The 13,168-nt window shown below is 37.5% G+C and overlaps 1 protein-coding gene across 1 annotated transcript in view; it reads left to right on the top strand.

Moving 5' to 3' along the window:
* LOC140159445 (conserved oligomeric Golgi complex subunit 1-like) overlaps positions 1 to 13,168 on the top strand; it is a 177,214-nt gene that overhangs the window by 65,004 nt on the left and 99,042 nt on the right. Inside the window, exons 25-27 of the mRNA XM_072182923.1 lie at positions 46 to 171; positions 4,447 to 4,638; positions 10,651 to 10,810. Of these exons, the coding sequence (XP_072039024.1) occupies positions 46 to 171; positions 4,447 to 4,638; positions 10,651 to 10,785 (453 nt within the window). The 3' untranslated portion in view covers positions 10,786 to 10,810. The remainder of the gene's footprint in view (positions 1 to 45; positions 172 to 4,446; positions 4,639 to 10,650; positions 10,811 to 13,168) is intronic.

The following is a 13,168-nucleotide window of genomic DNA, read 5'->3' as shown; positions in this document are numbered from 1 at the left end:
AAGGTTTTTTAACCATACTTTTACTATTTGCATTTTTATCCGCAGAGTGCGTACACAGAGCGTTACCAGAAATTGATACAGAGGTTTGAGGGTGTTGTAGATCCCTTTGATTTGGATGTGTTCAGTCCTCATCTACAAGCTAACCTGAATAGACATACAAATAGATGCACGGTAAGCTTACCTTATATTGAGATCAATTGCTGTAAGTATAGAGTAAAACAGTGCATAGCAAGCAATAAATCCTCATTAATTACAAACAGAGCAGTTATTCTTATGATATCGAAACCTTTATTTGATAACGCATAGAATTGTGAGTGAAAAGTAGTGGCAGTTGCAGATTATTTTTGTAAACCTTTTTTAAAAAGTTTAAAGTTTGTGCACAAAACAGAATTTTCAATAAAAGCACAATTACTTCGGGTTCTTTTTGATCAATTTTATTATAGAAAGTGGACCATATCTGAATTTGTCTTAAACTTCGGACCTTTTCAGCACATGATAATACATATTTGGAAAAAAAGTGGGTATCTTGATAGAATTTGGCAGGGGGATGTCACCTCCATAACCACCCTGTGGAATGGATATGTAGTAGATAAAGGGTGAGAAACAGACCATTATCAGAAATAATGGGCGTGTTGTTCATGACTGGTGAGATGTTAGTTGGTTTGAGGTTGAGACCCCGATAGGGGTCGAAACCTCAAACCAACTAACATTGAGCCAGTCATGAACAACATGCCCATTATTTCTGGTAATGGTCTGTTTTGAACCCTTTATCTTACATATACAGCGAGCAAAATTAAATTGTTTGCATCAAAATATGTATATATAATTGTTTAAAAATAAGTTTAATGCCAAAGTTTACTTTCTTGAATTAAAAACACTAACACCTCAGACGCCAGCATTATCAAATCAATAATAGTTATTGATCTCAATTTACATCTGTATTTGAAGTGGTTTGGTAGGATATTAATCCGCTGGAGTGTATTCACCCCGTGACCATTGTTATTGAAATGATTAATGAATAATGCAAAGAGTTGTCAATGTTTGTTCTACGGTTTCAACACCATAAAATTTATATCTTAGAAAAATGTGAGTAACCAGATATTTGAAACACCTAGTAACGTAGTGTCCAATGGTGCTCCCCATTATGGGTAGGTCACAGTAAGGCTTTGCACCCCTAGCCTCTTGACTTGTAATGAGTACCATAAGTTAGTTATGAAGCTCCCCTGGTCGGGTAGTATCCGGGGTTCTTGCCTAGTAGCTAATTAGCATGGACCGTTGAGCGTTTTTGGGTTGGGCAAGGATAAAGACAGATTCCCTTCTAGAAACTAATGGCAAGTTTATATACATGTACTGAGTATACATTCAACGAAACGATTACCACAGAGCATACCTTGAGAGGACACTTGGCTCATTTGCATGGCAGTCAGACTCTCCATTGTATTTGTTCATTTGTGTATGGAGAGCAATGGTGACCCTTCATTGTATTTGTTCATTTGTGTATGGAGAGCCATTCTTGGAGCCCATGGGACTCAGGCTTGGTCCTCAGGTAGAGTCAGGCGCTGTATATACTAGAAACGCATATTCTTAATTCGCGTTTATTCAATGTTAGCATTAAATTTGTATTGCCCGGCAGCGCGCGCAATGGAAAAACCTGAATTTGTTACATAATAAGAAATGAAAATTAAAAAAAGTCGGGTTCCACCTGAGTACATATTAAATGGGTGTAGAAATTGTTCTGAAAATATTAAGGGATCCGGAATGAGCGTTTTGAGCGTTTCGACAGTATTTTTTAGGGGACATGAGAGCACATCAGGCGTGTCGAATTGCATTCTGAATACTGAAGCATGTATATCTGATATCAAATAATTTTCATTTTTGAAAATCACGATATAATACAAATTTTATGACAAATTATAAAAATTGATATTTTCAAATTTTTGATATATAACAGTCCTCGAAGTAAATTTTATAAATCTAATGATATATTCTTAAAGTGTATGTAGCTAGGAGGAAAAGCCGACGATCAATTGAAAATTTTGACCTTTCATATTGAAGATATGGATTTTTTTCCCAAAAAGCCCTATTTTTTTGGTGTTTTGGGAAAAAATCCATATCTTCAATACTGAAAGGGCAAATTTTCAATTGATCGTCGGCTTTTCATCCCACCTACATACACTTTAAGTATAAATCATCAGATTTATAAAGTTTACTTTCGAGTACTGCTAAATATCAAAAATATCAATTTTAATGATTTGCCATAAAATGTGTATTACATTGCTAATTTCAAAAAATCAAAATTATTTGATATCAGAAGGACATTCTTCGTATTCAGAATGCAATTCGATATGTCTGATGTGCTCGAATGTCCCACAATAAATACTGTCCAAACGTTCATACCCCTTCCCTTAATTAATTTAGACAAACATACGGGATATAATGAACCTTTGACATGACGCCATGATGACATGATTTTATTAGTCGTTTTATATCACCTATACCGTGTGTCATAATACCAATATTTTGTAATTTTATATAAGAATTAATATTTTGCATCATAAATGCGCAGTCCATCTGTACAAACGAATACTAATCTTCAAGATATTAAGCTTTAGAAGACTTCAAAATAACATGTCACTAAGCAGGTCATAGGTGCTGGCCTTGTCCTATTGTACTTGTTCATTTGTGTATGGAGAGCTCACTGACCTGTATAGAGGTCAATGGGAGCTAGAGCTTCTTTACGGGGCACTATCGGTTTCAGGGCGTAGTTCATTGAACTCAACGGGCTGTTATTTGAAGTGCTTTTATGTTATTGCAAAACGGATCGTGGCGAAAACTAATAAATAATTCATACCAGGGTTTAATTGATCTGGGATGCGGACATTTCATTATTCGCAAACCACCGGGATTCGATATAGGTTTGCGTTGTAAAATGAAAATGTGAATAAGAGTGTCATCCCCCTGCGATTACTTTTCAATTATGAGTATTACCTCGTTCATTTGCATAAATTTAACGAAACTCCTCAACGAAAGTTTGGAAAGTTTTTTCAAGCATCTGTATCTCCAATTATTTGTGACATATTCATATCGTGTTGCATATCACTGGATAGCTACAATACTCCCTTTACAATGACACCCAATTTGAAACAACAACATTTTTCACGGCTGAGTACCCGCCTTGTGAATGTAGTGGGGTCTCAAAATGAATTTGCCAAATTGACCATTATTCTGTGCTCAAACAAAGCTAGCCACTAACCTCAATAGCGGGTGGAAAAACCACAGGCAGCCACAATAGTCAGGCACCTTCTCCTCATGCTGCTCACCGACCTGGTTACACGTTACTGTGGGATGGAATTCCATTCTTCCACAAGGATTCGTCGCAGGTCATTCAATGTGGTTGCCTATGGGCTTCTTTGGCACGCACAGTGCGATCAAGCTTGTCCCACAAGTGTTCAATCGGGTTGAGGTCTGGTCCCCGGGTCTGGCCTGATGACAGGCCATTTTGACTCTACTCCAATATTCTGTAGGTAGTCGTTGACTACCGTGGCTATGTGGGCGACCGGTGTCATCTTGGAAGATTGCATTAGGTCCCAGATTGTGAAGTTATGGGATTGCAGCTTGCTGCACAGAATAATGGTCAATTTGGCAAATTCATTTTGAGACCCCACTACAATCACAAGGCATGTACTCAGCCGTGAAAAATGTTATTGTTTCAAATGGGGTGTCATTGTAAAGGGGAGTATTGTAGCTATCCAGTGATATGCAACACGATATGAATATGTCACAAATAATTGGAGGTACAGATGCTTGAAAAAACTTTCCAAACTTTCGTTGAGGAGTTTATGTTTATTAATTGAGCACCAGTGGTGTTATATAAAATATTACTGTTAATGTTATACGGACTGCAGTAGCCCTCTATAATTTTCTCTTGCCATGCAACATTTGCATTTAAATTGAGCTGTAAATGCATTTGTTATGTAAGTCTACCTGAGACTAGTAACGAACTCGGATTCTACATGTATGTTGTGATCCTTTCCATAGTGTTTCTAGAATGTCCATGGTATTCCTTTTGTTTAGCTCGCGGGCCGAGACCGTTATCTTGAGCTATTGTGTTGATAATGGTCTCTGGGCAGCTAGCCACCTCCATTACTCTAGGTAATGGTCGGGGCAGCGAACCTTAAAAAAAAGAAATACAATGGATAATCTGTGAATAGAAAAGGGCTAGACGTATATGGAAAGAAACTAGCTTCAGCACAACTCTGTCTCTGTGTCTTCAGCTTTCCTACATTGTATAAGTCATAAGGATTATTGGAGACTTTAGACACAGATAAATTGACTTTCTGTGGTTGGTCAGGGGTCCTGTGTAAGGCCAATAAGCAACATTACTTGTGAGTGTAATAATTTCAAAGACAATTACATTTTGTTTATTTCATCTGTTTTTGTCCCCAGATGTTACTAGGAGCCCTAGCTAGTGCTGATAAGCACCTGTATTCATCTCATCGGGCAGCTTCATCAGGATTCCAAGAGCAGCATAATGTATTACCATTAGCGAGTAGTCAGGGACGCTTTACTTTATTACCGCTCAGCTCATCACATAACACAGCGCCCTCACATGGTACAATACCACGTCCTCAAGCACAGGTTAGTATAATTGGTATGGGTAAGAGTGGGTCTGAAATTGGCTATTCCAGTTGAAATCAATATGCCACCTTTGGAAGACATGACCTTAATCTCACACACAGGGAGTGTGAATTTCAAATGGGGTTACCTTATTGGGTGATAACCGGGTGCTACCTGATTGGGCAACTCCATTTGAAATCTATACCTCCTGTGTGTGAGTTTAAGGTAATTTCTTCCTTAGGGGTGTATTCTGCCGCCCCTTGACAAAAGGGCATAACTGACATATCGGTCTTTTTGAGATAATGGACAAAAACTGTTGATTGCTCAGTTCAGTTCAGTTCAGTTCAGTTTTATTTTCATCTCAACACACATACATATAAATAACATGATATAGAAAAAAACATTTTGTAATAAACTAGTAACAATGCAATGCCAAATAATTTACAATTGAGATACCAATATTAATATTACAAAATAATATTTTAATAATGTGGTATGAGAGATGTGGATGCCACAGAAAGCATAAGCGTGTAAAGTTGTGGCACCCATTTGAAGGTTACAGACAAGTCTATAGCTTAAATACAATATTCGATATTTATAAGGTTACAAATTCTATGAACTAGGCGGTTACCCGTATTTGGCGGTTCTCGGCTGTCGCGATTACCTGGCTGATGGTGACTGTACTCATCAAGTTTTATGCCCATAGGACAGTTTTTACTAATTTGACCTCAGGTGACCTCAAAATGACCTTCCAAAATTTGGCTCTAAATGTTGACTGTACCCACCACGTTTCATGCCCATATGACAGTTTTTAGTAATTTGACCTTGGATGACCCCAAAATGACCTTCCAAAAATTTGACTCTAAAGGTGACTGTACCCACCAAGTTTCATGCGCATCGACATTTTTTACTAATTTGACCTCAGATGACCCCTGGGTGACCCCGGATGACCCCAAAATGACCTTCCAAAAATTTGGCTATAAAAGTTGACTGTACCCACCAAGTTTCATGCCCATACGATAGTTTTTACTAATTTGACCTCAGATGACCCCTGGATGACCTCGGGTGATCTTGGCCCACTAACTGAAACAAACTTGTTCTGTCTGTGGTCCAGATGCACCCAGCCACCAAGTTTGAGGAACGTGCGAACCGGAGCCGCCGAGAAAATAGGCGGAAAACAGTTTTTACTAATTTGACCTCAGATGACCCCTGGGTGACCTTGACCCACTAATCAATACAATCTTGCTCTGTCCTAGGTCAAGATGCACCTACCCACCAAGTTTCATGCCCATATGACAGTTTTTACTAATTTGACCCCTAGATGACCTCTGGTGACCTTGACCCACTAACCAATACAAACTTGTCCTGTCCCGGGTCAAGACGCACCCACCTGTCAAGTTTGAGGAACGTGCGACCCCCAGTCTCCGAGAAAAACAGTTTGTACTAATTTGACCTATGAATGCCATAGACAGACAACATAAAGTCCGAAAAATCAATGAAGCATAAAATGCGAACTAAAGCAGCGCATGTAAATCCATCATGCAGGAGAAAGCACTTTAAACATCATCATGTAAATATCCATTGATGAGGTTTTGTTTGATTTTTTTTTTAAATACTGTAGGAGACTGTTGCTCCTATTGACTTGTACACAAAAACCAATTTCAAAAGGGTTACATTTAGGGTTTTGGATTCAAAATGGGGATATTTTTGATAATCTGTTGGTAGATATATACCAGGACCCATCTGTGGTCATAATTCAATTTTGACAAATTTTGTCAGTTATGCCCTTTGGTCATGGGTCTGGAATTGTCCAATATAGCTTTTGGTTTAATAAGGTTGAGCAGTATTCACTTTTGTATCTACAACTGATACCGATACTCAACTGACACAATACTGCTTTACTTTGATACACTCCCATTCTGATTCCAAAATATATCAAATTATAGAAAACCCAAAAGCATTAAAATTGATGCCAAATATTTTATCTGTGGTTCTCAAAAACATGTTGAAGTATTAAGTATCAAGTTGCAACCCATTGATCACCTACTACCTAATTTCAAAAAATGTATCAAGCTGTCAATATTATATTGATACCACTGGTACAGTGTCATCATCGGGAGTATCAAGTATCAGATATCGCTCAACTTTGGGATTTTAGTGGGTTGTTTGTATATAAACACACAAGGAGCTACTTATTAATTGCCATCAAGAACTGACATAACTCTTTTTGGCCAAATAAAGAGAGGGGAATATTTCTTTCCTTGTTTCAAGTTGAACTGCATTTATACTCAGAGACAGGTAACTGATACTGGACCATTGGAAAGCAGTGATTGTCACTGGAGTATGCTACCCTCAATAAAGAAAACTTAGCTAAACTAGGGATTCAAGGATTTCAGCAATAGCATCAAAGTTACTTGGCAAGATCATGATGATAATGACACAGTTTTCACAATTGCCTCCTGACTGGATATGACTATGTGACATATTTCCAGCCTTGTATAGTGTGTTTGCAACATTGGTGTTACATCATAGTGGGCAGGGGCATTAAGGGAAGGGTAAAAGGGAAAAAAATATTGAGAATTGTATGAAAAACCCGGTGCACCCTGGATCAGGCTGGGTGCATCACACCAGTCAGGTGGCTTGCACTGCGCCCTCATTAGACAACCTGTTGTCCTCCTTTCTTGTACAATATGAACCAAAATGAGATATGATATGCTGAAGCAGCTTGACCTACAGTCACAAGTGGATTGATGTTTGGACTGGTTCTGGGTCTGGCATAAAGTGATTGCTATAATGCCCTTCCTATTTTGTATCTTGTGCAAAAAGCAGAAAGTTTTGCATCAATAATTAATTATAGGCTAAACCAAAGAGGTGAACCACTGATTACTTATTGAGAGAGTATTATACAAATCCATCCATGCTGAGCTGTGGATGTGTCCAATGCACAAGCCCTACAGGATGAGTGTATTGGACAAGCAGCAACATTCAGGCCCCCTGTCGCAGATGTACTTGGTGGATGTATCTTTGATGAGTGTGTTGGTCGGATGAGTGGATTTCACAAGGGGTGTTCGGTCATTGGCAGGTTCCTTTCCTGGAGAAGGCACTCACATGTCAAGGTGGTATTGGTATGTGTAGTGGTCAAGGGTCCATTTTCAGGCACTCTAGCAGTTCCGAAGACCCACATTTGGTGATGATTCTCTTGTTCTTTTTTAGTTTAACTTTGAGTAAAAAGCTAAAAATTCAGCTCTTTAGCTCAAATTTGGAGAAAAAAATTGAATCTCTTAGCTCCACAGCCTATAATTTTGTCCAATTTTGCCCTATAAGTTGCAGGTTCATGGGTCTTTGAAATTAATGTGTTTTGCTATCATTTAATAGCACACCCCTTATTGCATATCAGCTGACACCAAACTCATCTTTTTTATCAAGTATAATGATACCCAAACATATGGTGGTAAGTTCGTAAGTTCGCATTCATTATTGGGCAGGTAATTGACCGGTATCACTTGAGTATTAAGTAACTTTGGAAGTACTAGTAACATATTTTGTCAGAGTCTCCCTTGTGAGGAAATATGCAAATCACATAAATGCAAAGTATTTATTGGTGAAATGTTTCAAAAATACAGAGCATATATTGCACATAATATCTGTGTCCTATCACAGGACAACAAAGTACATTGTTTGCATGGAATGATTCTCATAACCCTAAATCCTCAAGTGACACAGTTCACTTACCTATGTATTAATGAATGTGAACTTATGAACTTACCCCATACTTTGTGTATCATTAATATACTTGATAAAAAAGCAGTATTGTGTCCGTTGATAGTGACAATGCACCAAGGGGCTGCTATAATGAGGCACTGATGAGTTGTTAGGTTTAAGGGCAGTGAAAGTTTAACATCATAGTGGTTTAATCAATTATGTGTTAAAAAGAAAGACATTTTAATGGCCCGTTGGAGACAAAAACTAGTACAAAATGTTGTTAAGGCCAGAGTAATGGAAGACACATTCGTCCACGTCCGAATTTGAGATTTTTTGATATTTATCAACACTAAGATGTATTCTTTCACTTGAAACTGATAAAATACAACTTGCTAATATTTATTCGTATTTTTGCTTGATTTATTTCACCTCTTTTCAACTCTAAAAAGTCACATGGCTCAAGACAGCTTAGTAAATTGGCGGAAATAATGAGTCAGAAATGCGAGAATGCGAAATATTGTGATTACGCGCGCGAATCGAGTCGCGTGACACGGTGCAACTCTGCGCGTATGTCCAACGCAATCAAGGCGCATTCGGTATGTTGTTAACGCCAGCAAATGTGGTGTAAACAAAACAAAAATTTGCAGTCAAAATGCCACTTAGATTTTTTAATTATTTTGAATTTTGGCGCACTGAAAGCAGACATTATAGATTCATTGGTGCAAAAAGATGCATATTTAGACCATGCACCAGATACAGCTTTTACAAGTGTGAAAGTCTTACCGTTTTAAAATTTAAGGACGTTTTGTGCATAATTTTGACATTTTTTTACTAAAACGTCGATTTCTCAGAGTTCACTTTTGACAATAATGCGCGATTTTTGTGACAAGATAACTCGAAAAATATGCAAGCAAAGGGTAAACTTTTTGCACTATCCTTTAGAGTACATCAAAGTCTGGGGAAGGTTTTTTCATTTTTTCAAAATATTTGTTTTAAACAAAAATATACACCATTATGCTTAATTTTTAGCTTAATAGAGTGACAAAATGGCTTTTTTCACATGTTTTTTTAATATTTGAAAAAGAGACAAATTTCAAAAAAATAAAAAAACCTTCCCTAAGTTCATGTCTCTTCTTCATGAAAAGCTAACTGACTTTTTTTTACTCCGAACGGCTTTTTTTCTAAGTTGTCACAAAAAAATTGGGGTAAAAAAGTGAATTTTTGTGATTTTTCAAAAACTTGAGATTTTTGAACAAATCTGATGTCACCATGGGATTCCTTGACTCATCTCCTTTCCAAAAATGTATAGTTTTATATACTTTGGACATACAATTCAGAAATAATGAAGCTCGAAAAGGTCCATATTCTCTCCCATTACTCTGCCCTTAAGTTCTTCAGTCAACACAAATAAGAGCAAGTACAGATGAAAACATCAAATTTTTAGGTTAGTTTTCCATAGCTTGTTATAAATTTAAAGTCAAATGTAAAAAATTAAATGTAGAGATTTTCATCTTGAAATGCTGTTGCACTGAACTTAAATGTTTGAAAATCTGAAACAACAGCAATGAAATTGTACAAAATAATGCACTTGTACTGAGATGTCGATGCATCTAATGCACTCCCCCTGTGAGGCTCCTGCATTAGATACATCAACATCTCCGTACATGTGCATTATTTTGTACAATTTCACTCCCAACAAGTGATACATATTTATTAACCTATAACTAATGAAAGGACCTCCCGACAAAATGAAACTAATTATTAAGAGATACAGTCATGTAATTGACAAAACTTTGCTTAGTGTACTTAAAAACTGCATTGTGAGCTGTAATTCTTTGTGGGTTTGTGAGTCCGTCCCAATTAAGTTGTGTTGGACCTGCAGCACGGGGTAGGTACTGCTATCTCATTGGTCCTACCATTTAAGTGGTCCTACCTGTCTGGCCATCATTTTAGAGTTTAGACAGGGAGTTGAAGGTATTGACAAAGGCTGTTGACCTTTTTAGTAGACCAGCTTTGCAAAACAAGACCATAGCAAGACCTATTTGAACTCTTTGAACCCCCAATGGGCTGTAGAGGTCTGGCAAATGTTTTAAAGGTCAAATTAGGACAGGCATTTTTATTCAAATGACGGCAAACCTCAATTTCTAGCTAAAGATATCGGGTCCTACCCATGGTGATAAATCAATTTTGACAGAAATGCCAGTTACCCCTTTTTTGTCATGGAGAGACAGAATAAACACTCGCCTCAAAATGTGTTTAATGAAACCATTCTTTAAACAACAACCAAAAAATTAGACAATGACAATCTTGTATTTTGTGGTTTTCTTGCAGCCTTTAATTCCATCTAGTATAAAACCATCCACACCAGAACCAATCCTTCATAAGTCCCGTACAGCACCGGCATCTCTGTATTCCAAATTTGGCTCCCTCAAATCTGGATGGCTGGCCAACATTGGAGGACAGTAGCTCATTTCCTGCTCATCGGAAATCTGTAAGTATTCAAATTTAATAGACTGTTTCAGTAATTGCTAAAAGCCTTTGCATCTTTAACTGAGAATATGTCATTTTCGATGCACACATCGTTATTGGCAGTTCAATGTTCACTGTAATGATGTGTGAATCGACGAAGACATACTTTGCAAAGGATTTTGGGAATTACGGTAAAGGTGAATTGGGCTAATCCAGTTGAGATCCATACATCCCCTATGGATGACATGACCTGAATCTCCTACACAGAGGTGTGTAGATTTCAAATTGAGTGACCCATTCAGGTAACCCCATTTGAAATTCACACTCCATGTGTGGAAGATTAAGGTTAGGTCTACCATAGGGTGTGTTTGTATTTCCACTGGAATAGTCTAATATGAAGCTGCTAGAATGAAAGAGGTTGGACGAGGAGAATGTGTCCTCCCCTAAAAGTATACCTACCATGCGCTGTAGACTAATTCCAATCAGTCATCTACACTGCGCATGTACTGTGTTATGCTTCATAGTGACGACTGATTATCTTACAGATCATACTGTGGCGGACTCATGAAAATATTCTCTTGCGACTTTGGTTAATGCGCCAAAGCGTGACTGACTAGCGGCGCCTGTGTTCCACGCAGTGTCCTGCGCCGTTGTGATAAGATCACGCTCTGAAGTTCTAAAAACAACAAACTCGGTCTTGGACACAACTGCGCAGTCTCAGCGAAATATTCATGTGCAACCAGAATCTGTTTGCAAAAGTTTGCCACTTTTTTTCTACACCGTTTTCTCAGTCGTCAATCCAGAAGGTTGACGAATGAGGGCACCAGTCTAGTGAGTCTACCATGCGCTGGGCCGAGGGAAGTCAAATTTCAAGTGTGTGCTTGTTGCAATCATCGTATAAAACATTGTGTTGATTATGTGCATGAAGTGCATCTTGCACAAACCTTTGTGGTTCTCATACTTAGATGCCAACAATCATTCAATTTTGCCAAAAAAATTGATACAATATTTGTGTCCCAATGGAGACAATCCAATCTGGAGGATTCCCGATATTAGCATTACACACAGGACTCTCCTAGTCAAACTTCTTTCAAAAACTTAGCAAACAAGATTTAACCCAAGACCAAATCCTATAATGTATAAGCCTAAGGTATAATTTACGCATCATTTTTGTTCTTTTTCGAGAAATGGAGATGGTGTGCTGTTCTGCAGCATTCATCACTAATTTGGTTAGGCCACATACATACTTTTTTAAGCATTGCACTACACTTTATTTGCTTTCAGCCATGTACCTCTAAACACTAACTCTAAAGCTCTCTAAACACTACAAGACAAGATGTCGGTCGCAACACATAGCGGTGTAGAGTGATTTTTTTCTGAATTTTTCATTTCACATAGTGACGTAAAGGTTTAGAGCCAACTAAATCATATAATAGTCATCCATTTTAACTATTACAGATACAGTTAAAAAAATTGAAACTTAATTTAAAATGGAATTGGGCCACTGAGAGATAACAGTGGAGGAGTATCAACTCCATTATTAGTAACATATCTTTCAAACAGGTTTTTCTCAACACATTTTGTCCTTCATGTATGCCACTATGTGTTGCCACCAACGAAGAGGTTACTTGATCCATAAGGCACTTAAATCTGAAATGGTTGTATTTCCATAGATATGTTATTTTTATTTATGCCTAACAACAAAAATGAAATGATAGAAATGTCAAACTTTATATGATTTTTGGCTGATTTCAAACAAGGTTTGCATTAAATATTGTATCAAATTTAGTTGCATTAATTTATTCTTCGTTTTGTACAATGTGGCATCATTTCTACTTTTGTTGCATTTGTACATCATGCAAAATTGTAAATAAATGTATATGAAATAAAAATTTAATGAAGGGAAAAACCACACCTTTAAAATACCTCTTGAATGGAGTGGGCATCGACTCCCAGAGCTATGTAAACTCACTATAGTAAAGGCATACAATGTATCTTCACCAAGCCAAACAGGGGCGAAAAAATGTGCCCAAGATAATGACAAACACATGTATGTATTGACAAACATGTGAAGAAGTGGAGATGTCATAGTACATTGCACCCATCATGAAGAAGGCACATCTGTTAAATGGAGCTTGTATGCGATGATAAAGTTGGATGGCACATCACGCCCATGCTTCCCAGTGTCTGGTTCCTTAATTGGTAATATCAATACCAAATGTGCATACATGAGAAACATAATGACAAAACCCTTTGTTGTTTTAATGTAGTCTTAGAATAAAACCTGTCAAGGAGGTACAATGTAAATTTGCATGGGTAGATTCCTACTTTACCTCATAGCTATTTTCATAGGTTATTTGATTTGTAGATCAAAAGGTAG

The sequence above is a fragment of the Amphiura filiformis genome, chromosome 8 (genome assembly GCF_039555335.1).
Source record: "Amphiura filiformis chromosome 8, Afil_fr2py, whole genome shotgun sequence".
Lineage (NCBI taxonomy): Eukaryota > Metazoa > Echinodermata > Ophiuroidea > Amphilepidida > Amphiuridae > Amphiura > Amphiura filiformis.
Note: the sequence above shows the minus strand (reverse complement) of the source record. Positions and strands in the feature narration are given on the sequence as shown.